Source organism: Chionomys nivalis, chromosome 12, assembly GCF_950005125.1.
Source record: "Chionomys nivalis chromosome 12, mChiNiv1.1, whole genome shotgun sequence".
Lineage (NCBI taxonomy): Eukaryota > Metazoa > Chordata > Mammalia > Rodentia > Cricetidae > Chionomys > Chionomys nivalis.
The window spans coordinates 65482314-65507024 of NC_080097.1; the positions used below are offsets into that span (position 1 = coordinate 65482314).

At 43.5% G+C, this 24711-nt stretch overlaps 1 protein-coding gene across 1 annotated transcript; it reads right to left on the reverse strand.

Annotated features, from left to right (window-relative positions):
* On the reverse strand, window positions 1-24496 carry Cgrrf1 (cell growth regulator with ring finger domain 1). The gene is made up of 6 exons (XM_057786300.1): window positions 24284-24496; window positions 11694-11833; window positions 5934-6111; window positions 5660-5807; window positions 1303-1410; window positions 1-1114 (listed from the first exon to the last, which is right to left on the reverse strand). Exons 1-6 carry the CDS (start codon window positions 24385-24387, stop codon window positions 794-796), a joined length of 999 nt encoding a protein of 332 aa, XP_057642283.1. The 5' UTR covers window positions 24388-24496; the 3' UTR covers window positions 1-793.
* Between the last annotated feature and the right edge of the window lie 215 nt (window positions 24497-24711).

A 24711-nucleotide genomic window follows, 5' to 3' on the forward strand; every position in this document is an offset into this window, starting at 1 on the left:
TTTGTTTTTCTTTCTAGCTCTGTCCCTCTAGAAGACAACGTCTGGGGAGATTTGTCGCAAAGGAAGAAATGTGAGCAAGGCAGTGAGGGCCCCACTGCCCTTCCTGGGCAGAGCACAGTCTGCTAATCTAATCACATCTGACAACAGAGCCCATAATTGAATGATCCATGAGATTTTATTATCCAGGTGTTATGTGTCTGCCCCCTGTAGATGAGAGCCAACTAATCCATGATGCACGGGAACAATCAGAACTGTGCCTTGTTTATGACTTCAGAACCTATGTGGAAAAGTTAAGACATGGATTTATGTAACTCTAATAAGGAAAATTTGAAACCAAATGAATATTTATAAAACGTATTTCTGAGACAGAGGAAGGTAAAAAGTCCATTCCAAATACTTTGCAAATTGGGAGACATGTAACTACTTTAAGCAGAATTCAGTCTTCTAATTTCACTCCAGATTACATTAAAGGAAAAGCGGTCATCCACCCTGAACTTGTGTGTCCTGGATGTCAGTGGATGGATTTCCAGAGTGATTTTCCTCATCCACATTACATGAAATCTTCTAGCTGCAAAAGCCAGATGTTTACACTCTTCTCAAGAGCTGGGTCGAGTTTAGGAATCAACGAACACAGAACTCCAGGGCTCGCCATGCTGGGCAGGAAGAACTTCACAGCATCCACAGTGTACAGTATGAAGTGAAAACAGCATTCCCTCTGGCCGTCACGGCTGCAGCTTCTGTTATGATGACCCTAAGGACACAAGGCTCTGCACACGCTCTGGCTAGGGTGTGTTCAGGAGGCTTCCAGCACGTCCTTGTCTGGCTCCTTCTGACTGCAGAGCGCAAAGGATTCCTGCACAAACTGCCGGCACATAGGACACTGCTTGAAGTAGCACACACAGCTGTCGCACAGGCAGGCGTGCCGGCAGGGCAGCAGCACCCAGTTCACGCCCCCGTTCTGGCACACCACACAGTCCTTGCTGCTCTCCTCCACGGGCTCCACGTCACTCCCAGCCAGTCCAGCCTTCTCCAACAAGCTCTGCTCGGCGCTTCTGTCTGCTGGAGAGGGCCTGCTGGAGGGACTGGAGCTGCTGTTGGCAGACATGAAAAGTTGCTGAAAAGCAAAGAGAGCAGTGTAAAGGCAACTGTGAACAACAGGAGCTCCATGAAGCCGGGGTCACAAAGCTAGCAAACCCAACAGCAAGACAGTTAACTCTACAGCTAATGAGAAACCATAGTTCTCTTTACAGACAGTCATTCCTCCAGCTCTAAAATCAACAAACACTACCTCGTAGGACTTACCTTAAGATCATAAAATTGACCTTGAGCCAGGAGTAAATATTGATATAATATTCTGCAGGGAAGTTTGTAAGTCTTATCAGGAATATGAATTACTGACACCATGGAAATCTAAAATAAAAATTAGACATAAGTCAGTACTTAAAACTATTTCACAGAAAAGTGAAAAAAATAAATGCTTCTCAAATAAGAGATATATTAGAATGTTTACACTAATTTATATAAATCACAGCATCAAAAGGAACCGTCACTGACAGATTTTTGACACATATTAATTATACTGAAATTTACAGATTCATTGTGGTCCCAATAAAATCAGCGTAGAAGCTATGTACACTGATTCTAAAATACTGGCATAGAAGATGGAACATATAATAAGAGGTAGGAAGGTACTCAATAGTCCTGAGCAGCCTAACTTCATTAAATATTAAATCGTATTGAACTGATTCATAAGTAGATGAATGGAAGAGACAGAAGAAACAGCCCAGAAAAAAATAATAAAATAAAAAACAAAACAAAACCCTTATGTGCAAAAATACAAAGAAGATGTCATCTTGAACCACAAGGCACAGGGAAGTTTTGTTTTCTTTAAATAAATAATTTAGGGACAACTGGATAACAATTTGGAAAAATGTGTAACTGATGGCTGTCTCATACGGCACACGTGACATCATGTAACTGATGTGTCTCATACGGCACATGTGACATCATGTAACTGATGGCTGTCTCATATGGCACACGTGACATCATGTAACTGATGTGTCTCATACGGCACATGTGACATCATGTAACTGATGACTGTCTCATATGGCACATGTGACATCATGTAACTGATGACTGTCTCATATGGCACACGTGACACCATGTAACTGACGTGTCTCATATGGCACACGTGACATCATGTAACTGATGTGTCTCATACGGCACACATGACATCATGTAACTGATGTGTCTCATATGGCACATGTGACACCGTGTAACTGATGACTGTCTCATATGGCACACGTGACACCATGTAACTGATGTGTCTCATATGGCACACGTGACATCATGTAACTGATGACTGTCTCATATGGCACACGTGACATCATGTAACTGATGTGTCTCATATGGCACATGTAACACCATGTAACTGATGACTGTCTCATATGGCACACGTGACACCGTGTAACTGATGCTGTCTCATATTGCACACGTGACACCGTGTAACTGATGACTGTCTCATATGGCACACGTGACACCATGCAACTGATGACTGTCTCATATGGCGCACGTGACACCATGAAACTGATGACTGTCTCATATGGCACACGTGACACCATGTAACTGATGACTGTCTCATATGGCACATGCATGACACCATGTAACTGATGACGGTCTCATATGGCACATTTGTTATACCAGGGCTGGGGAAGTGCACACAGGTGGATCCTGGGAGTTTGCTGGCTAGTCTAGCCCATCAGCGGGCTCTGTTCAGCCAAACACCAGCCTCAAAAGCATAAGGTACAGAGCAACTGAGGAAGACACCTGACGCTGACCTCTGACCTCCACAAGACACACCCATATGCACACACTCATGAACACACTTATACAAGTGAAAAGTGACTGAAGAGGACGCTCAGCGCTGATCTCTGGACACACACACACACAAAAGGGTAAATGGGTTCTGAAATTGGATTCGCGTCACCTGGCTTACAGACAAGCATTTTATCAGATGAGCGACCTTGAATGACTTTTTTTCAACTGTATTTATCTGAGGTATACAATAGCATGTGCTACTGTGGAATGCGTAGTAAAATGGTCGTTACAGTCAAGCAAACTAACACACCCATTACTTTACAGAGATTCTCCCTCTCTGTGACAAGAACACCCATCCTCTTCCAAAACATTCTGAAAATCACTAACTGTAGCCTTCTTAGGTACCACACCTGTAGCTTTATAGCAGTGACCTACACTTCTCCATTCCTCCCCCTCTGGCTCTATTAATTAAGGAAAAAAAAAAACAAAGAAAAAAGGTTTCAGTTTGATTTTAAAAAATAAAATTTGAAGCCAGTCATGGTAGTGCACGCCTTTAGCCCCGGCACCCAGGAGTCAGAGGCAGGTGGATTGTTTAAGGTCAGCCTGGTCTGCATAGTTTCAAGACAGCTGTAGCTACACAGTGAGACCAGCTGTAGCTACACAGTGAGACCCTGTCTCAAAACAAACAAACAAATAAATAAACAATAAATAAATAAAATGAAATTTGAGATACTTATATGCAAATAACGTTATATTTTCTGTACCTTTCAAAATTCAACACACACTTAATTTCATAAAGATACTTTGCTTTTTTGTTTTTGTTTTTCTGAGACAGGGTTTCACTGTGTAGCCCTGGAACTCACTATGTAGACCAGGCTGGTCTTGAACTCACAGAGATCCACCTATCTCTGCCTCCCAAGCACTGGGAGTAAAGGTGTGCACCACCAGTGCCCAGCAATACTCTGCTTTTTACACAAGGGTAAAAGTAGGGACCCAGCTCAATGGCAGAGCACTTGCCTATCACAGATGAGGCCTCGAGTCTGACCTAGGGGGAGAGTAGGGCTGGGATTTTCTCTACTCTGCTTGAGTCTAATAAAGACGTTTGTGCTAACACCCTAGGCTGTTGCTGAAAGGAAAGCACAGGCTCATGTTAGTGAATCTATTTTGCACATTATACACAAAAGTTTCATTAAAATGTCACTGCACCTTTACTAATGAGCAAATATAAGCACTGGGTTTTTCTGTGTAGCCCTGGCTGCTCTAGAACTTGTTCTGTAAATGAGGCTGGGCTCAAACTCACGGCTGCCTGTCTCTGCCTCCCAAGTGCTGGAACTAAAGGAATGCACCATCACACCTGCTTTTGCCAAGAGTTCGCCAAAAGTTTGTAGATATACGGGTTAAGTTTCTCTGATTAGAAATGCTTGGAAGTAAAAGTGGTCCAGATTTTAGATTTTTCAGATTTGGGTACATTTGCATATACACAATGAGCTATCCTAGAGAAGGAGATGAGCCCCAAGTCTAACCAGGAAATTAATTTGTGCTTTAAGAACATCTTAGAAACATGGCCTGAAGATAATTTTCAAAAGCATGTTTGGTACACACACACTTAACTGTGGCTGGTGAGTGAGGGCAGGTTAGAATTTCCTACATGTAGCATATCTCAGTGCTCAAAAGATCTCCAGTTTTCAGAGCGGGATGCTCAACCTGTGTACATTTCTATCTCACAAAGAGGGTTCTGATCACTTAGATGCTTTTATGCTCCAAACAGGGAACGAACTACCAGTCTAAAGAACTAGTACATAGGGCCAGAGAGATGGCTCAATGGTTAAGAGCACTGGCTGTGCTTCTAGAGGTCCTGAGTTCAATTCCCAGCAACCACATAGGGGCTCACAACCATCTATAATAAGATCTGGTGCCCTCTTATGGTGTGCAGGCATACATGCAGACAGAACACTATATACATAATAAATATTTTTTAAAAGTCAGTACATAGTGAGAAACCAAGACTCTCAAATGACTGAACACAGAGATCCTAAGTGGAAAGCACAGGCTTAACAAGGAATCCAACGGACACAGGCAACATAACTATGGCCCGAGAATAACAGACCTGGTCATAAAGTCAAACACTTCAGGTCATAGTGATCCTGATCAACTCAGACACGTATCCCAAAGGACATTTTCTCTAAAGCAAATATTACCTAACAGAAAGGACGATATTAACTTAGTTCAACAATAATCTACCTTTTATTTTATAAATAAGCCCATGTAGTTGTCATCTACAGGGAGTGGGGAGATGGGGGATCATCATAGTCTGAAGGTGTGTTACAGGTACAAAAATTAACAGGGACAAATCCATATTTTAATTTTTCAAGACATGTATGTCTAAGACCAAATATATGTTTTCAGAAATGATCTTTTTCCTATCTCAGAAATAATTAAGAATTGTTGAAGGAGCTGCGGGCTGTGTTCCTGCTGCCCCAGCTCCTGGTCGCCTGGCTAGCTTATGCCCCGAAATAACAACACACAAACTGTATTCATTTAAACACTGCCTGCCCATTTCTATTAAGGTGTGTAGCACCCCAAGATGCGCTTACCGGGAAGATTCTAGCCTACGTCCATCCTGGGTCAGAGCTTCATCGCATCTGCCCCAGAGAGGAGAGCTGTCGAGTCTGAGCTCACTTCCTCTTCCTCCCAGCATTCTGTTCTGTTTACTCCACCCACCTATGTTCTAAGCTATGAGGGCCAAGCAGTTTCTTTATTATTTAACCAATGACCTTCCTCCATCAAAGAATCACCTAAAATCTTGTAAAGGTAAAGCATTCCGGATGCTTCAGTTACTTACAATATCATAAATTTCCTGGTCCTCCTCATCAGCGAGGGTCAACAGAGCGACCAACGGGTAACGGGATCTGGGCACTGGACCAAAGTCGTCAATTTCAGTATCGCTCGGTAATTGGCAATATAGTTCTTCTTTGCTGTGTTTTTTAATACTTTTGAATATGTAAAGGCAAATTGCCAAAAGAAGAAACATATCTTAAAGAGTCAATAACTTGGTAACATTTTACTGTATCCAGTCTCACTTTTCTATGCAGTGGGTGCCCCTGGGAAAAGGATACAAATACTGCTCTCGGTGGAGGTAGTCACTGTACAGTGCCTCTTCCAATGCTTGCGGGGTGCTTATGCGGAAGCAGTAAACATGCTTCTGAAGAGCTTCGTAGAGTTTTTGGACACTGCACCCCCAGAAGCACGTAAGACGGCTATCTTCAAGGCAATCTGCTGTCAAGGTCATGCCAGCTGCAGAAAACAATCCAGAAAGAGATGGGTGTCACTAATATAATAATAACAAGGTTAAGAAACACAGGCTTTGTTCTGGATGGTGGCCAAGCTGATGGCAGTTTTAAATGTTGTTGAAGGATATGTATCTACAAATATAAAAATGTCAATAGCTATGCAGAATTTGAGCAATACAGCAAAACTTTATTATTATAATTTATCTTTAGAATGACTGGCCCAGTTTTCCTTTTGGCAATTATAACCGCCTCTTTCCAATAATATATGCAATCATTGTGTGATCAGCACAAGGGTCAGACAGGAGAGCAGAACCATCTGAAATGGGTATACAGAAACCATGGGGTCAGATGGCGATCACTGAAGAAAAACACTAAGAAGAAGCTGAGCTTTATTATTAATCTACACAATGGCAGTGTTAATGTCCGTCATACAGTTAGTGTTCCACGGAATACAACACAGCCTGAGGAATGCCTCGGGATGCCAACCATGGAGAGTCTAATAGCAATACTCTAGTTTTCTCCTTGCCTGCAAAGAAAGGAGGTGATAGTGCCCGTGAATTTGTAAGAGGATAACTAAGTGACATACAATTGTACGTGTTGTTTCACATATGGATTTTATGCTTACACAGTACCTTACGTGCTATCAATATGATTTTTTTTCCTCTCCTTATTAGTGGCAGTTGAAGCATACCAAGTTCAAGTGACAAGACTTCTCGGGTCTCCTACTGTCTGGAGGGGAAGCTACCACAGCCCGTGCTCAGAGGCGGGATGTGTTTACTAGAACCTACACACAGTCTGGGTCACTGTTCCTAGTGCAGCAGCTTAGCTTTCGAACCTGGACTGGGTCCACCAGCAACTCTGCAGGGCTCAGGGTGCCTTTATTGAAGATTTTTCTGCTGCTTGTAACAGGAAGTGTGACTGATTTGTTACCTATTTTAAACATGTGATCAGGAGAAGATGCTGTGAGAAGAGACACAAATTCAAGCACACACTTCACAGGGTGACCAAGATGGTCCCCTGCTCCTCCCAGCTTTGCTGGTATGTGTGACAGCAGTGTGTCAGCAGTGACCCAAGACCACAATGAGTTCAAATTTTAATTAGCAGGAACTCTGCAAGGCAACTTGAATGAAATTCTAGTTCAAATATATCTATTTGATTTCACCAAGTATTAATTCACTGACAATCAAAAAGTAATCACACTTTAATGCGTCACTAGAACTAGCACTAGAATGAAAAGGAGCCGCAGCATCCGCAGATTCTCCTCCACACTCTCTCACAGCCTTGGCCATTACAGAGGACACCACCTGACGACAGGTCAGACACTTCTCTGCAGGACTGTTCTCCCTTTTTTCCACTTCTCCTGCAGGGGGTTCCCCCTTTCACACATGCTTGTTCCTCCAAATTGCAAAGCATACACAAAACTGTTTTCCATTACTATCACTAACAAAGCTGGGCAGCTGTGATCAGAAAGGTCAAAGCCAAGTGGGTACGACTTCTTTCAACTGTCTTTATCCATCACAGCTTCGCTAGGCTAACAGCATAAAGCGCCGGAGACATCCCTGGCTCTGAGCCATTTAATAAGAGCAGAACGGGCAGGAAAGCCATCCTGCTCCTGTGACGCCATGCGTGAAGATGATGAGACAGACAGGAGGGGTAAGTTTCCTGGAGAGGAAAGTTCAGGATGCAGGAAACCACTCTCCAAATGCTAATGTGTGTTTTCCCTAAGTCTTTTGTTTTATGTTAGCTCTTATTGGATCTGTTAAAACAGAGTGGGCTGGAGTTGGGGGGGTTACTTCCAAAGTCTTCCTGAAGCAAATTCATCCAATTTAACTAATAGATACTGGATCTCTAACTTATAGTTTCATTAAAGCCTTCATCTGGGGACACGAGCTGAACAAAAATCCAAACACAACACTGTTATACAATAACAAAATCCCAGCAGCCTGTTCTAGCAAACTGATTGGCAAGCCTCTCATTTGTTGCCAAGTTACACCACATCCGGAGGTTTGTTCTCTCTCCTGTGCAATCTGTCAGGTACTTGGGATGGAGTGGTGAGAAAAAAAAAATCTGAATTATTAAACTATCTGGGCATGAAAGAAAATAAGCTCAAAACCACTTTGTAGACATCGTAAGGATATCCACCTTTCCATGGGCTTTGTTCTTATAACTTCCACCAAAATCCTTTTTCCCCACAGAACACAAAGAAGAAATGATTTTTTTTTCAAGTGAGTTCTGTTAGGAGCTCCACTTTCAGTGAACACATTTGTTTTTCCGTCAGTGGAGAGCGTCGGGCCACAGCAGGCTGAGTGCTCCCCTGACTGGCTGTCTTCTCATTTGCTCAGGCACTGGCAGCTGGCCCTCCTGGAGACTGCTTCCGCCTGAGTGGTGGGGATGACTTCCTGAGTTCTAGCTCCAGAGGAGCGTGTGTTTCCTCACAGTGCTACCAGCTCTTCTCCCTCTCAGTGGACTTGCAGACTTGAGGACTGCACAGCAGGAAGACACGGTTGATTGTTTTATTAAAGGCAGTCCTTACCTAAGAACCAGAAGAGACTTTGTAGCGCGTTAAAATCTAAAGCTGCTGAGGGATGAGGGGTGGGAGTGGGGGGTGGAATTAAACCATCACTGTATAGTTTAATCAGGAATGTACGACCTACTGTCGTACTTTTTGTTTTTGTTTTTGTTTTTTCAAGACAGAGTTTCTTTGTAGCTTTGGTGCCTGTCCTGTGACTAGCTCTTGTAGACCAGGTTGGCCTCGGACTCACAGGGATCTAGCTGCTTCTGCCTCCTGAATGCTGGGATTAAAGGTGTGCACCACCACCACCCAGCTTGTCTTGTTTTAATAAAGGTAGTTTCTTTCTTTTTTGGGTTTTTCAAGAGAGATTCTCTTTGTGTAGCCCTGGTTGTCCTGGAACTCACTCTGTAGTCCAGGTTGGCCTTCAACTCACAGAGATTCACCTGCCTCTGCCTCCCGAGTACTGCGATTAAAGATGTGTACCACCACCTCCCAGAGAGTTAGTTTCTTTATGTCATATCTTAAAATTTATTTTTCTAAAATAAAAAAAAGTCAGAATAAACACTTACATACTCTTGGGGGGAAAGGATTTTCATTTCCTTCAATTTATAAGGTGGTATTATTTATAATTAAGGAGAAAGAATAAGGAATTACAAACTTTTTAAGAACTGTAAGTCAAGATTTACTTGCTGAGGCCCACTTGGGGTATATTATGAATTCCAGACCAACCTGCAAGGTCCTGTGAACCAAACCAACAAAGGAGACGACTCAGACGATGGCCCACGCTGACTAAGGAACCAGTTTCCCGTCAGGGGACAAGCTTTGGGAGTGACAGGCATGAGACTGACTAAGAATGGTCCACAAGGCCCTCTGTGAAGAAGGGAGCTCAGCTCTGAGGTGAGTGTGTTCTCCACTGCAGGCCCGCAGGTGGGACCCAGAGGAGGCGACCAGTGACCTTGGCAACAGCCACTTCAGTAGAGCCACGGAGGGGAGAAAACTGAGTTGTTCAGAGAGTAAAAGGGAAGAGGGAACACATTTCACAATCGTGTGTGCACCTGTGCCTACACACGGCTTTTCAAGGACAACACTGAGAATTTTCCTCAGGAACCTCTACCTTCTTCGCTGAGGCAGGATCTCTCAATCCACGACTCACATATGTCTAGTCTTGCTAGCAAGCTTGCTCTGGAACGCCATCTCCACCTTCTGGAGCCGGAGTTACAGATGGGCCACCACACCCCCCCTGACATTTTGTGTGGGCCTGGGGATCTGAATTCTGGTCCTCACACTTGCATGTCCCTGGCCCAAAAATTTGAAGTTTTTATGTTTGTCTGTTTCTGGTTTTCATAGTTTTGAGGGAAAGAAAATGAATTAGCACAAGAATAAGCTGAAAAGCTAAAAAGATTAGAGTTCCTGTTAAGATTTGAAAGGTGTCAGGAGCGGGCACCTTTGCCCAGATTCGGGGCTGCTTCCTCTCCACTGAACGTCACAAAAGCATCTCAAAGCCCACAGGCTCCAACCCAAATTCAATATTTTTCTTCCCAGCCCGCCATTCCTCCGGTTTTACCCCTGTAACAGGAGCTGTCTCTGGAACCCATGTCAAGTCTTCCAGATTCTTCTCTCTTACCTTGTGTCTTAGCTTCTTTCCCTGTTAGAGTGCCCTGCTAAGAGCAACTTTAGGGACAAAGGCTGGCTACAGTACAAGGGTGCAGCCCATCATGGGAGAAAGTAAAGGCAGGGAGTTGGAGGAGCTGGTCACATGACCCCCACATCAGAAACAGCAGCAAATGTGTACCCTGCTTACTTCTCTTTGTCTGTACAATTGTTCACGATTTCAGATTAGGGCCAAGGATCAAGGCCAAGCATAATGTGCAGTCTTCTCAATTACCACAGTCAAGATAACCCTACAGGCATGCCCAGAGGCCCATCCCCCAGTCATTCTGGATTCTGTCCAGTTGACAGCTAGCACAGACCTTCACACCAGCCCTGCCCTGTCTTGGAGCCACAAACGGCCTCTTGGTTCTCTCCTGCGCTGTATTCCTCACTTACTTGGGTGTTCTGTTCTCATTCCATCTAGAAGGTTCCTTAACCCCCAGCAATCACCTACTTTCCTTCCAATCAAGACTATTAGGGGGCTGGAAAGTTGGCTCAGAGGTTAAGAGCATTGCCTGTTCTTCCAAAGGTCCTGAGTTCAATTCCCAGCAACCACATGGTGGCTCACAACCATCTGTAAGGAGGTCTGGTGCCCTCTTCTGGCCTGCAGGCATACACACAGACAGAATATTGTATACATAATAAATAAATAAATATTTTTTAAAAAAAAGACTATTAGGGAATGGGGAGAAGGGGGACAGGAGCGTCCACACACTCTTCTCTACAAGACTTCCTAAACATCTCTACTGCAGCAAACACAACGCTTCTGCCTTTATAATTCAACTCAATGGCTCCTAAGTAGACCTAACGAACACAGAAACAAACCTGCCAACTGTAATTATCACATCAAAAATAACATATTATAGCCAGGCATGGTATCACTCGCCTTTAATCCCAGCACTTAGGAGGCAGAGACAGGTGGATTGCTGAGTTCAAGGCCAGCCTGGCAGCCTGGTCTAGAGAGTGAGTTCCAGAACAGTAAGGGGCCAGGTCTACACAGAGAAACCCTGTCTCGAAAAAACAAAAACTAAACAAACAAATCCCATATTATATGAAAATAATGTATACTAAAATATCATAATATCAGATTAAAAAATCAGTTGTTCTTAAAAAGGTGAGCAACCTCAAACTTAATGTTCAGACACATTGTATCATTTTTCATTTCACTGAAGACCACAAATGTGGCGCCATGTCTTAACAGACTTGTTTACTACCCTGAAATGCTGCATTCTCCTCCTTACGCACACATGTCTCTATTACTGGATAAACACTCCCAAGAGAAAATCATGAACTTTAATCTTTACACTGTAATATCCAGTTCAGTGAACGGTGGAGTTGAATAAAGAGAAAGCAATACAGAAAGAAACAGAAGGGTTAACGACAGGGGACTAGAGATCAGGGAAAGCTCTGGAAAAGCCACCAACCTGCTAGAGAAGCTGAGGACGGGTTACTGATCTCTAAGCCAAAAGGGTTCTTGACTTGTCTCATTTGTTTCTTGAAAGTTCTTGTGCTGAACTGGGTCTCTTCTGAATTCCTCAGAATTACCGGAACATCCCAACCAAACCTACAGAAAGGAAAACATAAAACACAGCTTCAACAAATCTGAAATTCTGGCCACATAAAGTTTTCCACGCTGAGACTTTCTTTGTCATTGACGTTCTCTTTTAGTAGTTAGTTTGTTTTGGTTTGCATTTTGGGCTTTTTGCTGTTGTTTAAATTTTATTTTATTGGGGGGAGGTTTCAAGGGCAGAGGGTGGCTACGAAGGGTCACGGGGAGATGGATGGGATAGGGATTAGCAATGGGAAATCCACAAAGAATAAATTTAAAAAGTCTTTTTTAAAAAAAAGTACATTAGGCTTCATTACATATTCTTTCTGAAAATAAGTACCAGGAAAAGAGGCTCAGTCGCTTATTTTTGTTATCTTGCAGAACCAATCTAGACTTGAGGGAGGTCAGAGGTCTCGCAGAATTGCACTGTATCATTTGGCTGAATAAATCAGCATGCTCCCGAAAATAAGCAGCTCTTTCCTTTGAATTGTGGATAACAGCGTGAGAGCTCATGATTATAGGTGAATTATACTTAGAATAAATAACATGGCCGTTATTGAACCAAATACTCAAAAGATATAAAAAACAAATGTTTACTCAATATACAGACTATGTTATGATTTATGAGGCCCAGGAACTATCAAAATATCAAATAGTCATTTAGAATTTCTAAAATAACAAAGCAAAATGTCAAATACAGATTTTCATTCACATAATGTCTTTTAAAGGTCAAACGCACTATGCAAGAGCAGGAACTGCGACAATCTACACACAACAAGCTTCCAAACAAAGAAACCAAATGAAATATCTAGTAAAATTACAAATCAGGCAAGTTTACTCAGCCTAAACAGAGTGCCCTGAAATAAATCCACAGTTGGTGCTCGGTTAGAACCTCCAGCTCTTTTCTGCACAACCTGAGAAGCCCTACCCCCCCCCCCACTCTCCAAATCCTACCCTCTCAGAGAATCTCCAACAAAGGAAAGGTACCAAAAGCCCGGTTCCACTTTCAGAAGCTGTTGTGGCAGCTCCTCCCCTGACGGTGCCTAAAGCAGTCAGCTTTTGTCCACACATGGGCACACCCCCAGCTTGTAGCAGACAGGTCATCACCCTCACCTACAGGGTGTATAACCTTCACGCTTTAGTTCAGGGTGCGTGACTTCTCGGGCTTCGATCTCTGGGACTGGAGACCTCACCCAGGAGTTGCTTTGCAAATAAATCTGTTCTTTTACTTTTTCAATTCAACTTGATCTGTCTTACTGCATTGGCAGAGAAACCTACTACCTGACTACAGAAAACCTATTAGTTAGACCACTGGACTTCACCCAGAGTGCCCTAACATGTTTCAACAGCTCAATCAGTGGACTTCAGCTATGTTCATACTCTGATTACATCGTTCTCTCCAAATAGACAGCACTGACAGGGAAGAAAAAAAGAAACAGAAAAAAGTCTGTGAAAACAAGCTGACAAACTGGCATAATCCAGGGGGAGTGTATTAATAGTCAGCACTGAAAAGAGGTAGTACATTGCTATAATCATGTGGATAACTTTCAAAAATATAAAGTCTGGAGAGATGGATCAGCAGTTAAGAGCACTGGCTGCTCTTCCTGAGGGCCTGCAGTTCAATTCCCAGCATCCCCATGGCAGCTCATAACTGTAAGAGCTCCGACACTCTTTTCTGACCTCTGTGGGCACCAGGCACACAAACGGCACACATACATATATGCATGCAAAGCACCCACACACAAAATTCTTGAAAATACATCAAAAAAAGAGATGCTGTATGATTATCTAATATGAAACCCTAAAAGAGGCTAAACTAACCTATGAAATAAGAATAGCAAGGTTGTTTCTGAGTGTATAGAGCAGGGGGACCCGGGCAAGTGCCTGAAGAACCTATCAGTGTGTGGTGCTCAAGTTGGCATTGTCTAGATGTATTTGGTAACACCGGACAATCAGTATCTTCAGATCTGCACATTCCACTGAAGGTAAACATCACTTCACTAGCACTTGGGAGACAGAGGCAGGCAGATCTCAGAATTCAAGGCCAGTTTAGTCTACAGAGTTCTAGGACAGGCCATTCTACACAGTGGGTGGGTGGGGGAGACCATCTTGATAAAACAAAAACAAACAAACAAAAATCCCAGAGGGGTTAGGTCACTGGGGAGTGGGGAGACAGCTCAGTGGGTAAAGAGCTGAGCAGGTGTGAGAGCCTGAGCTAAAATCCATGCAAAGCTGACGTGGGAGTGTGTGTCTGTGCAGTGCTCCAGCGGTAAGATGATGAGGACACAGGAGAAGCCTGCGGTGCAACTAGACTGGCAGAGGCAGTGGAACAAAGAGATCCTGTCTCAAACAGGACAGAAGGGGAGGACTCCCTGGAGGAGGCTGCCTTTTACTTTTAGGTGCACACTATGGAACATGCATATGCACGCATGTACGCACGTGTGCACACACACATGCACATGCACGCACACATGTACACATGCACAGGGAGGCACTGAACATACAAAATTAAAGAGAACTATAAACAAAACACTGAACCTCTGTAAAATAATCTTTTTGTACACTATGAATATGCATTACTCTCATTCACTAATAAAAAGCTGATTGGCAGATAGCCAGTCAGAATGACACTGACCTTAAGAATCAGACTAAGAGAATTCTGGGAAGAGGAAGGGTGGAGTTAGATAGTTGCAGCAACTGCAGAAAAGCAAAATGACGATGCTAAACAGAGAAAAGGCAAAAGACACGTGGCAAACCATAGATAAAATTATGGGTTAATTTCAGAGTAAGAGTTAGCTAGTAACAAGCATGAAGCCTGAGCTGGGCACTTATAATTCACATCCAGCATCTGAGCCCATTATTTGGACCCAGACAGTTGGGACAGGAAATACCAATTACATTGAACTTTAGCTGGTGATAGTCATATCCTAGAATTTCGGGGTGAAGAAAACAATTCACTTTGAGGTACATCCTGGAATAAGAACACATGATTGGAGAGTAAGAAGGGATGAATAGGCAGATATGTAGTATAATAAATGTTGATGGTAGAACTAATTATGTATGTTCTCTATGTTATTTTTCCCTGTGTCCTGAATGTTTGAAAATTCATATAATAAAAAGTTGAAGAAAAGGAGACCTAGCTGGGTTTAAAGGCAACTACTTTTAGGGAAAATGCACTGGACAAGGCTACTGACATGGACTGATGGGATCTATGCCTGGAGCAGGTGGTGGAAACTAAGCCTGCAAAGGCCACTATAGGCCATGCATGCAATGCAAGGTTGGGTCAGTGTCAATCTGCAACAGAGTGTCACTGCAATCCCTTGTCCTAGGCTGGATGTCTAAGCACCTAGCAATAGATAATTATAAAATAGTAAAACAGTAAAAGTAAGAAGAGAAAAAACCCTTCCACTAATATTTAGATGGCAAACTAAAATTTCATAATAAACTATCCATCTCATGACAAAGGGAAGCCAATAAAATTAACAAGTATAATAGAAAGTTACTTAAGACGATGGACCTGGTTTTACTGAAGTTAGATGAGGCTTCTGTGGTCCAGCAAAGAAGAGGAAAAGTAAGCCTCTAGTAGATCAAACTGTTTCTAAGGAAATTAACTGACCCAGTACAAAGCTTAAGAATATGTGCAAGACTGTATAGGATAATGGCCCAACAATCCCTGAGGAAAATTTAGGTTTTCCAATGTTTATTGTGCTTTAAAAGTTAATTGGCCTGTAAAGAAGCAGAAAATATTAACCATAAAGAGGAGATAAATGAATCTATAGAAAAGTATAAAAATGCTAAAGATGATAGAATCTTTCTTTTTATACAAGGTGATCTACCAGGCTGGCCTTGAACTCACAGAGATCCACCTGCCTCTGCCTCCTGAGTGCTGGGATTAAAGGCGCGCACCGCCACCACCTGGATTCAAGCTGATAATTTTTATCTTTTATCTGGGAACATTTCCATAATTGGCAGGACTGTATTCTATGCACTCAAGAATGCTAATGAGATTGAAAACTGTACAGACATAGAAAACAGTTTAAAACACTCAAATCTGTTTTTACAGATGACAAAGGCAATATCTGAGGTAAAGAATATGCTGGTCAGGCTTTACAACAGATCAGACACTGAAGAATGGAAGAGGATGTCATGTGAAGACACTACGATAAAAGTACCCCATACAAGGGCTACAAGTGTGCCTTGGGGTACACTGCCTACCAAGAATGAGGCTGTAGGCTCAATTCCCAGGAAAACACAGACAGAGAGATAAAAAGACAGAGTCTCTGTCTCTCAAAATGAAACAGAAAGAGAAAAGAAAATTGAACAAAAATGAAAACATCCAACCGACAAGTGTAACCAAAATCTACAAGAAACAAAGTATCTTTAAAATGTTAAGTGAAAATTAAAGACAGACTTAAAATCCTCAAAAAAACCTCAAAGTTGTTGCTAACATGCCAACATAGTCATTTAACTCATGCAAATGAAGAGTAACAGATTGGGGAAGGTGATGTGGGAGTTCCCTCCCCTCTATATGCTGTGATTACCATTAATGAATAAAGAAACTGCTTTGGGCTGGGCGGTGGTGGTGCACGCCTTTAAACCCAGCACTCGGGAGGCAGAGGCAGGCGGATCTCTGTGAGTTCGAGCCCAGCCTGGTCTAGAAGAGCTAGTTCCAGGACAGGAACCAAAAGCTACGGAGAACCCCTGTCTCGGGGGAAAAAAAAAACAAACTGCTTTGGCATGTTGATAGGGCAGAACTTAGGCAGGGAGGGCAGAACTAAATGCTGGGAGAAAGAAGGGAAGAGTCATATAGATGCCATGGAGCCACTGGAGACGGACATGCTGAAACTTTATTTAACCAGTAAGCCACTGTCATGTGGTGATACACAGACTATTAGAAATGGGTTAAATTAAGATGTAAGAGTTAGCCAATAAGAAGTTAGAGCTAATGAGTCAAGCAGCGTTTTAGTTAATAGTTTCTGTGTGATTTCAGGTCAAAGCTAGCTGGGCAGCAAGAAACGAGCAAGCAGTGGCTCCTTGTAACAGGAAGGAACAAATCTAGACAAATCAAATAAAAACAAATTGTAAGGGGCTGGAGAGATGGCTTAGTGGTTAAGAGCACTGGCTGCTCTTCCAGAGGTCCTGGGTTCAGTTTCCAGCAACCACATGGTGGCTCATAGTCATCTATAATGAGATCTGGTGCTGTCTTCTGGCCTGCAGGCACACATGGAAGAAATGTTGTATACTAAATAAATCTTAAAAAAAATTCTAAAATAATGGACCTAACTCCAAACACCCTAATTATCACATCAAATGCAAATGATTCAAATTCCCTAACTAAAAGATTGGGATGTTCAGACTGGAGAAAAATGCAATGCTAGGTAAATAAGACATATAAGAAACTCCCTTAAAATAGATCTTAAGTAGAGGATGGAAAAAGATATTCTTGCTAATAGCAACCAAAAGAAAGCCTGAAGTCCTGGGATGTGGCTCAGAGGTAATATACCTGAATGCTTAAGATGCTAAATTTAATCCTGAAGAAAAAAATGAAAAAAGGGGGAGAGGGCCGGGAGAGGAAGAGAATGAGCAAGCTAGCTGTAGCGGCCATGTTAATAACAGACAGCAGAAGCCAGGGCAGAGATCATAAGAGGAAAAAATAGCACTGTTTCATAATGAGAACGAAGTTAATTTATCAGACACAATAATTCTAAATGTTTATGCATCCACAGATAGTACTTCAAAATACAGAGAGAGAGAGAGAGAGAGAGAGAGAGAGAGAGAGAGAGAGAGAGAGGGGGAGGGAGGGAGGGAGGGAGGGAGGGAGGGAGGGAGGGAGGGAGGGAGGGAGAGAGAGAGAACTCTAAAAATAGAGAAAAATACACAGAGATTTCAATACTCTGAACCAATGCAATAATTGGTAGCACCAACCGAGAGACAGAAAATCAGTGAGGAGACCAAGAACTTGACTAGCACTATCAACCTGTTTGACCTGTTGACAGTTACATAGTATCTCACCAACAGGCAGCAAGGCCCACCGTCTAACTGTACTAGTAACGTCAGACCAACTCTGGCCTATAGGTTATAAACATCTGAACTGGCTAAAAATTAAATCTTAGGTATCAACTCTGTGTGATGCTGTACTTAAGAGGGAGACCTAGGTGCCAAAAAAAGAGAAACCTTGAGCTGTCTCAAACTTACTGAACCAAGTTTCAATCAGTCCAACAAGTATGTGGGGCTCCAGGAACCCTGGAACAAATATCTAAACGGATGTATCTGGCCTTGGAACATTCTATCCTTCTCTAACCACTCTAACAATGTCTCCTATGGAGGGCAGTTTCTATAAACCAGGGGCTCTCAACCTTCCTAATGCCACAGTGACCCCTTAATACAGTTCCTCATGTTGTGGTGACCCACAAACACAAAAGTGTTTTCATTGCTACTTCACAACTGTCATTTTGCTATTGTTACAAAACATAATGGAATTATCTGTGTTTTTCAGAGGTCTTAAGTGACCCCTGTGAAAAGGTCATCGGACCGCCAAATGGGTCGAGACCTACAGGTTAACAACCAACGCTACAGACACAGATTTTCAAGTAGAATGGGCTATTTCTCACAAGGTCAGGTTTTTGTCCTACTGGATGGGGATCTTGGATTGGGACAAATGAAAGGACTCTTTTGTGTTTATCTGTTTAGAAAGCAGCTGTCCTAATGGTCCTGCCACAGGATCTTCACGCCAGGAAACACTGACTTTCCCACTCATGGTAAGCAGGCTGCATCCATAAGTAAAAGATGCTCAGAGCTCTCAGTTTTAAACTGAACCTGGTGGCTCATTCCTGTAATACCAGACTCTAGAGGGAAGCTAAGGCAGGAGGACCTGTCCAAGTTCAAGGTAAGCCTGGTCTACCTAGTGAGTTCTAGGCCAACCTGGGCTATAGAACATGTAACACTTAAAAAACCATGTGAGGGTTGGAGAGATGGCTCAGAGGTTAAGAGCACTGGCTGTTCTTCTAAAGGTCCTGAGTTCAATTCCCAGCAAGCACATGGTAGCTCACAACCATCTGTAATGAGGTCTGGTGCCCTCTTCTGGTATGCAGGAACACTGTATTTTAAAAAAAAAATGGCCAGGTTTCAGCAAGGTTGACTATGGGACACAGAACAAAGGGGTTAGAGCCCTCGGAAACTCTGTGACTCTCTAAGAGAGTGTATGAGTTTCAAGTTTGCTTACTTCCTGTAAATCCTCCAACAAACCCAGGGCATCTCATCATAGCACCAGCATACATTCACAGTCCTCAGATCTCCAGTGCCAGACAGTCAAGTACTATAAAGACTTGATCCCCAAAGTACCTAATCCAGAGACCACTTCATCACAATTAACCAAAGTTCATCCCAAAGCTATTACATGCAATGGATTACTGAGATCTCATTTCTCATTAGCAAGGAACTGAAGAATATCCCAATAAAAATTAGGTGTCCAGGTTATAATCAACCCAACTCTCAAGCTCTATCTTTGATGGGATTTTTGTCCAAGAATCCTCTTCTGAGTAATACTTTATCAGTCAGTTTATTCAGGAGACTAGAAGCACATGAACTATTTGAACAGAAAGCAATGAATGTACTGAAAACTACTAAGCAGCCCTGGAGATGTAACCCAGTGGAAGGGGGCTTGCCTAGCAGTGGGCGACCCCGTCACCAGCTATTATCCCTGAGACAAAGTCACCGAAGGAAGAAAAATTTGGAGTTGGGACCCCATGGAGCTGCAACTCCAACACAAAGAAATAAGGCTGACGTAGGAAAGCTGAACACTATAAACTGGGCCCAGAGCCACTGCCAGAATGGAGCACTGCTGTGACAGAAGATACACAAGGAGCAAACAGAAACTGCTGTGGGAGCACATTCTGCTCCTTCGGCCAATAGCTTTTAAGATACCAGCCCACTGGGCGTGGACTCATACTCTAACAGCAGCTTCTGGCTGCTAGACTCTGTTCCTGCTCACTCAGAGGACTGTTGTCTAGGACAGTGACCTGTAAGTTTTCCCCTTAAATAAATAACGTTTTATTAGCCATAATTCTAAACTGGAGTGGGATTGTTTTGTGACTTATGTCATCACAGAAACAATGTGCCCCTTAGTGCTATCTAGACTTTCGGTCTGTATCCTTTCTTGAAGAAGCCTTATCAGCAGACAGCTAGCAAAGGAAACAGTGGTTTAGAGTTCTGTCCCAGTTCACAAGCAGAGCGTACGGAGAGCTGTAAGGCTGATAGCCAACCCTTACTAAACTTGGCAGCAGAGGAGGCAGGGAATTGCTGCCAAGTGATTTTTTTTTTTGATGATTATTTGTATAAAGCACGTGAGGACACCTGTGTAAACGGAGACTAATCTGTTTCCCAGCCACCCAGACCCGAATATTCACACAGAAACTATGGTAATTACAACACTGTTTGGCCAGTGGCTTAAATGTATTCCTAGCTGGCTCTTCCATCTTGAATTAACCCATTTCTATTAATCTTTGTATCACCACGAAGTTGTGGCTTACCAGTAAGATTCTGGTGTCTTTCTCCTTCAGTAGCTACATGACATCTGCTTGACTCCGCCTTCTTTCCTCTTCTATCTCTGCTTGGATTTCCCACCTAGCTCTCTTCTGCCCTTCTGCCAGTTGCCTCAAAGTGAAAATCTGATCAATTGAGCTCCTGTTAGTTCTGAATCTGCACTGGGCCTCTGCTAGGATTTCCTCTTACATGTCTGTTACATCGACTTCAGGAAGGTATTCAATAGCATCTGGAAGAAAGGACTTTGGAAAACAATGAGGTACTACAGGTACTCAGAGAAAAATCATAAGAATACTAGAAAATGCCTCTAAAGACACCTTTGCATCAGTCAAAGTCTGTGGAGAACTGTGATCAACTAAAGACAACCGTAGGAGTGTCAGGGGTGCGTCCTCTCACGGCTACCCCATATTACATTCCTGGAATTAATCATAGCAACAGCCCTGGAGGATGAGGAGATAGGTGTGCGGATAGGTGGTGTGCAAATCAATAACTTGTGTTTCACTGACAATACAGCACTACTTGCTGAAAGTCCAAATGAGCTGCAGGCCATGGTAAACAGAGTGGTGGAAGTCAGTGAAAACTTGGTATGAAAGTAAACATGGAGAAGACCGAGATACAACACATGGGAAGGGCGCACAAGAATATTAACATTGTAATAAAGAATCAGAACCTCAACCTTGTCTGTCTGGGAGGAAACCTCAGTTCAAAGGAGAGAACTATTTCAGACACCAAGAGGTGAAATAGGGATAGAGACGGCTGCATTCCAGGCACTAGGAAAGGTTTGGTCAGCAAGAGACATAACGACAACAAATTACAAGTATGTGAGACACTTGTCTTGTGCTGCCTTCTTTACAACTCTGAAACCTGGACAGTGAAACACTCCCCTGAACAGCGGCTGAGTGTGTTTGATATGACCTGTCTCAGGAGACTTCTAGGCGTCACACGAAGAGATAGGCTGCACAATGATGACATTAAGAAACATCTCCATCTACAGAAGGAAGTAAACTACAGGATACGGCAAAGGTGCTTAAGATACTTCAGCCATGTTATGAGAATGAACGACGCGGATTCCTGAAGATAGCACTGTTTGGAGGAGTGCATGGGATAAGGCGAAGAGGAACAGCCAAAAAAACACTGGAGAGACAGTATAAAGGAAGACTGTGGAACCTTGGGTACGACAATAACACAAGCATCTAGGTCTGCCCAGGACAGGAACAACTGGAGAACCACCATAAACGGGCTGCCCATGCATGCTTAAGCATTGCTGGAGAATAAATGATGATGAAATGATATATTACACCCTGCCATAGGCCAAAGCAGCTTCATTATTAATCAATGGTAATAAAACATATCCACAGCATACAGAGGGGAATCCCACATCACACCTGACTGATGCTTTGGGGCTCACAAAAGCCATCGGAGACTAAAAGACATACAGTTCCTGCAGTTTGTTCTGTTTCCTACTGTTATTGGCATCTAAAAATTAGAGGCTCCTGTTCTTTGGGCATGCTCACCAGCACAGGTATGCTGCAGGAGCTCCTTCCGCTCCTTCAGCCAATAGCCGCTGAGATACCAGCCCACTGGGGCATGGTCTCTTTCTCTTTAAAAAGCAGCAGCAGCCCTCTGCTTGCTCTCTTGCTCCAGTGACTAGACTCCTTTCCTGGCTGTCGTGTAGGACAGTGTTCTGAAGTTTTTTTCTCCTCAAATAAATAATCCTTTAAATCCAAACTGGTGTGGAATTGTTTTGTGCATTACAGATGGACACAGCATGGTGGAGAGAAGCAACAGGCAAGAACCCCAGCTGTAAGGGGTAAAGATCATGACTTCGAGAAACAGATAACCAGTAAAGATCCAACTGCAGCCATTACCAAAGCGAGATGACAAGGATGAAAAGTGTAGCACTTGACAGTTTATCTCTGTTGCCTTGGCTGGGATTTGAGAAAGATATTCCTAAGGTTAAAATGGTGTCCAAGCTATCATCATTTCTAGTAGATAAATCTGGCTTTGGGTTAGTTTGTAAAGAGCACATAAAAAGCTTATCTATACAGATGAAGCCAAGCCAAGGACGAAGAATGGTTGTTTAGGTTCACCATAACTGGTTAGGTCCAAACCAGGATGGAGGTCGCTGGCACTTAGTTACAAGGTCTTGCAGCCTAAGCAGTGCTCAGCCCAGACTTCAAGAAACAATACGTCAATAGACACTCGCAACACTCCTGAAACTTACACTGACAAGGGGTAGTGAAATAGTCAAATAGTCATTGTACATCCAAATCAAGCCTTAGACCTGGCAGAGCCAGGTTGTCTGACTTCAGTGTCTGCCTTTTAACCAACACACACACACACACACACACACACAGAGAGAGAGAGAGAGAGAGAGAGAGAGAGAGAGAGAGAGAGAGCACTCCTGGCTTCCCTTTACCTTAGAATGCCAGCATTATGTACAATATGAATTCCACCCTTTTCCCCCAAACATAGATGTCTAAGAGATAGAACTTTACAACTTAGTGGCCTATTTATCAACACATAATGTAATTATCAACTCGATACCAATTTTCCCTATAGAGGAAGATTGTATTGAATATTATATATACTATATATTATATTAGTATTATAGTTCTTTAAAAACTGTGTATTATGGTTACCTTTTTCACTTGGGAAACATCGTCCTAATTCCAATTACAAGTTTCCTTTAAGTAAATGACAGCAATTAGAACCTGAAAGGTTGCAGGCAGTGGTGGCCCACGCCTTTAATCCCAGCACTTGGGAGAAAACCCTATCTCGAAAAACAACAACAAAGAACCTGGAAGGTTAATAATAAATAACACTTTAGGATCCAGGCATAGTGGCACACTCCTATAATCCCAGCACTTGGAAGGACTGCATGCATATGCTATTGTGAAACCACCTATCTTAAAGAGAATAAACAATTTGTGTAAGACCGAGCTTCATCTTACCCGGCTCACATCACAGTTTTATGCTGTACCATGGGGGGAGGTGTCAGCTGGAAATGTTACATTTTCCTTCTTTTCCAAAGGTGGTATCTATTTTCAGAAGCTGACAGGGACCTGTGCCTGCCTTTAAAGTGATGATGAATATGTAATCAAGTGGTATTTTTGAGCTTGATTTACAAAGCCCGCTTCAGTTCCAATCCTGTCTGCTTTCTGCTCATGCGGAATGCATTTTCATGCATTCCCTTTCTCGGGTGTGTTTGCTTGTTTTTCCCTCAAAATATTTGTTCTCCAACTGTAGCTCATATCTCTTCGGTAAGGTCCTCTTCTGGCCATAACTCTTGTTCACTTAGAAACAGTGCTCAACACATTTGGATCCACCGTCTTTTCAAGGGCTATGAAGGCTACAGTCTAGAACAACCGCTGGCTAGTTCCATGGTTTCCACTAGCTGTATTGATAAGGCTGGCCTAAACAGGATACAGACACATCTCCTTTAGAGAAACACCGGAGACTCTCCGGGGTTATGTAACTCTCCGAGGAGCAAAACCCACAGAATAACTTACTCCTAAAATCTCGCTACTCTCAAAATTTGTGCTCTCAACTAAAGATCGCTTCAAAAAAGTGGACTGCTTTCAATTCATTTCAAGTCATTCAATTACCGAATGGTAGCTACAGAATTCGGGTAAAAGTTCCTCCGAAAGATACTGAAACCAAGCAAGGGTCAGTCAGTTCAGGTGAGAAACACAGTCAAGCTCATTCGTAACCCATCTGGGCCCTGTGGGACGGGTGACCCACAGAGGAGGCCCCGACCCTGGACAAAGCCTTAGGGACCCGCACTCTGACCCCGCACAGGACCAAGCTCTCCCGGAGCGGTCCATCTCACCGGGGCAGCAGCCCGGCCTGAGCCACCCGAGCACGGACCCCACACCCGGCCGGCGGTCCCTTCGCCCCTCGCTCCCAGCCCTGGACACTCACCATCCTAGGACCAAGCCGGTGGTGACGATGAAGCAGGTGAAAACCACCGCGATGTAGAAGAGCGGCGAGTATTCATAGAGCGTTACCAGGAACACTGCGGCCATCAGGGTCTCCTAGGCTCAGACCGGCCCAGCCCGGCCGGCCGGGACCAGAGCCGGTATGGCGCCCCGGAGCGGACAAACTTTGTAGGTCCTCTCTCGCCCAGGCTTCTGGGCAGCTGGAAGCCGCGGCCACCGGAACCAGGATGCCAATCACAATGTTGATAGCAGGCACGCCACGCCCCTCCGGCTCCCGTCCCGACTATTGGCTGCGTAGAGGGAGGGGGAGCAACCTCGTCCCGCCCACTCCAGGTCCCTTGGTGGCCTGAGAGAACTCCTCCAACCTGACCCAGTTCGCAAATTCCAAACCGCAGTTTGAGGACAAAACTT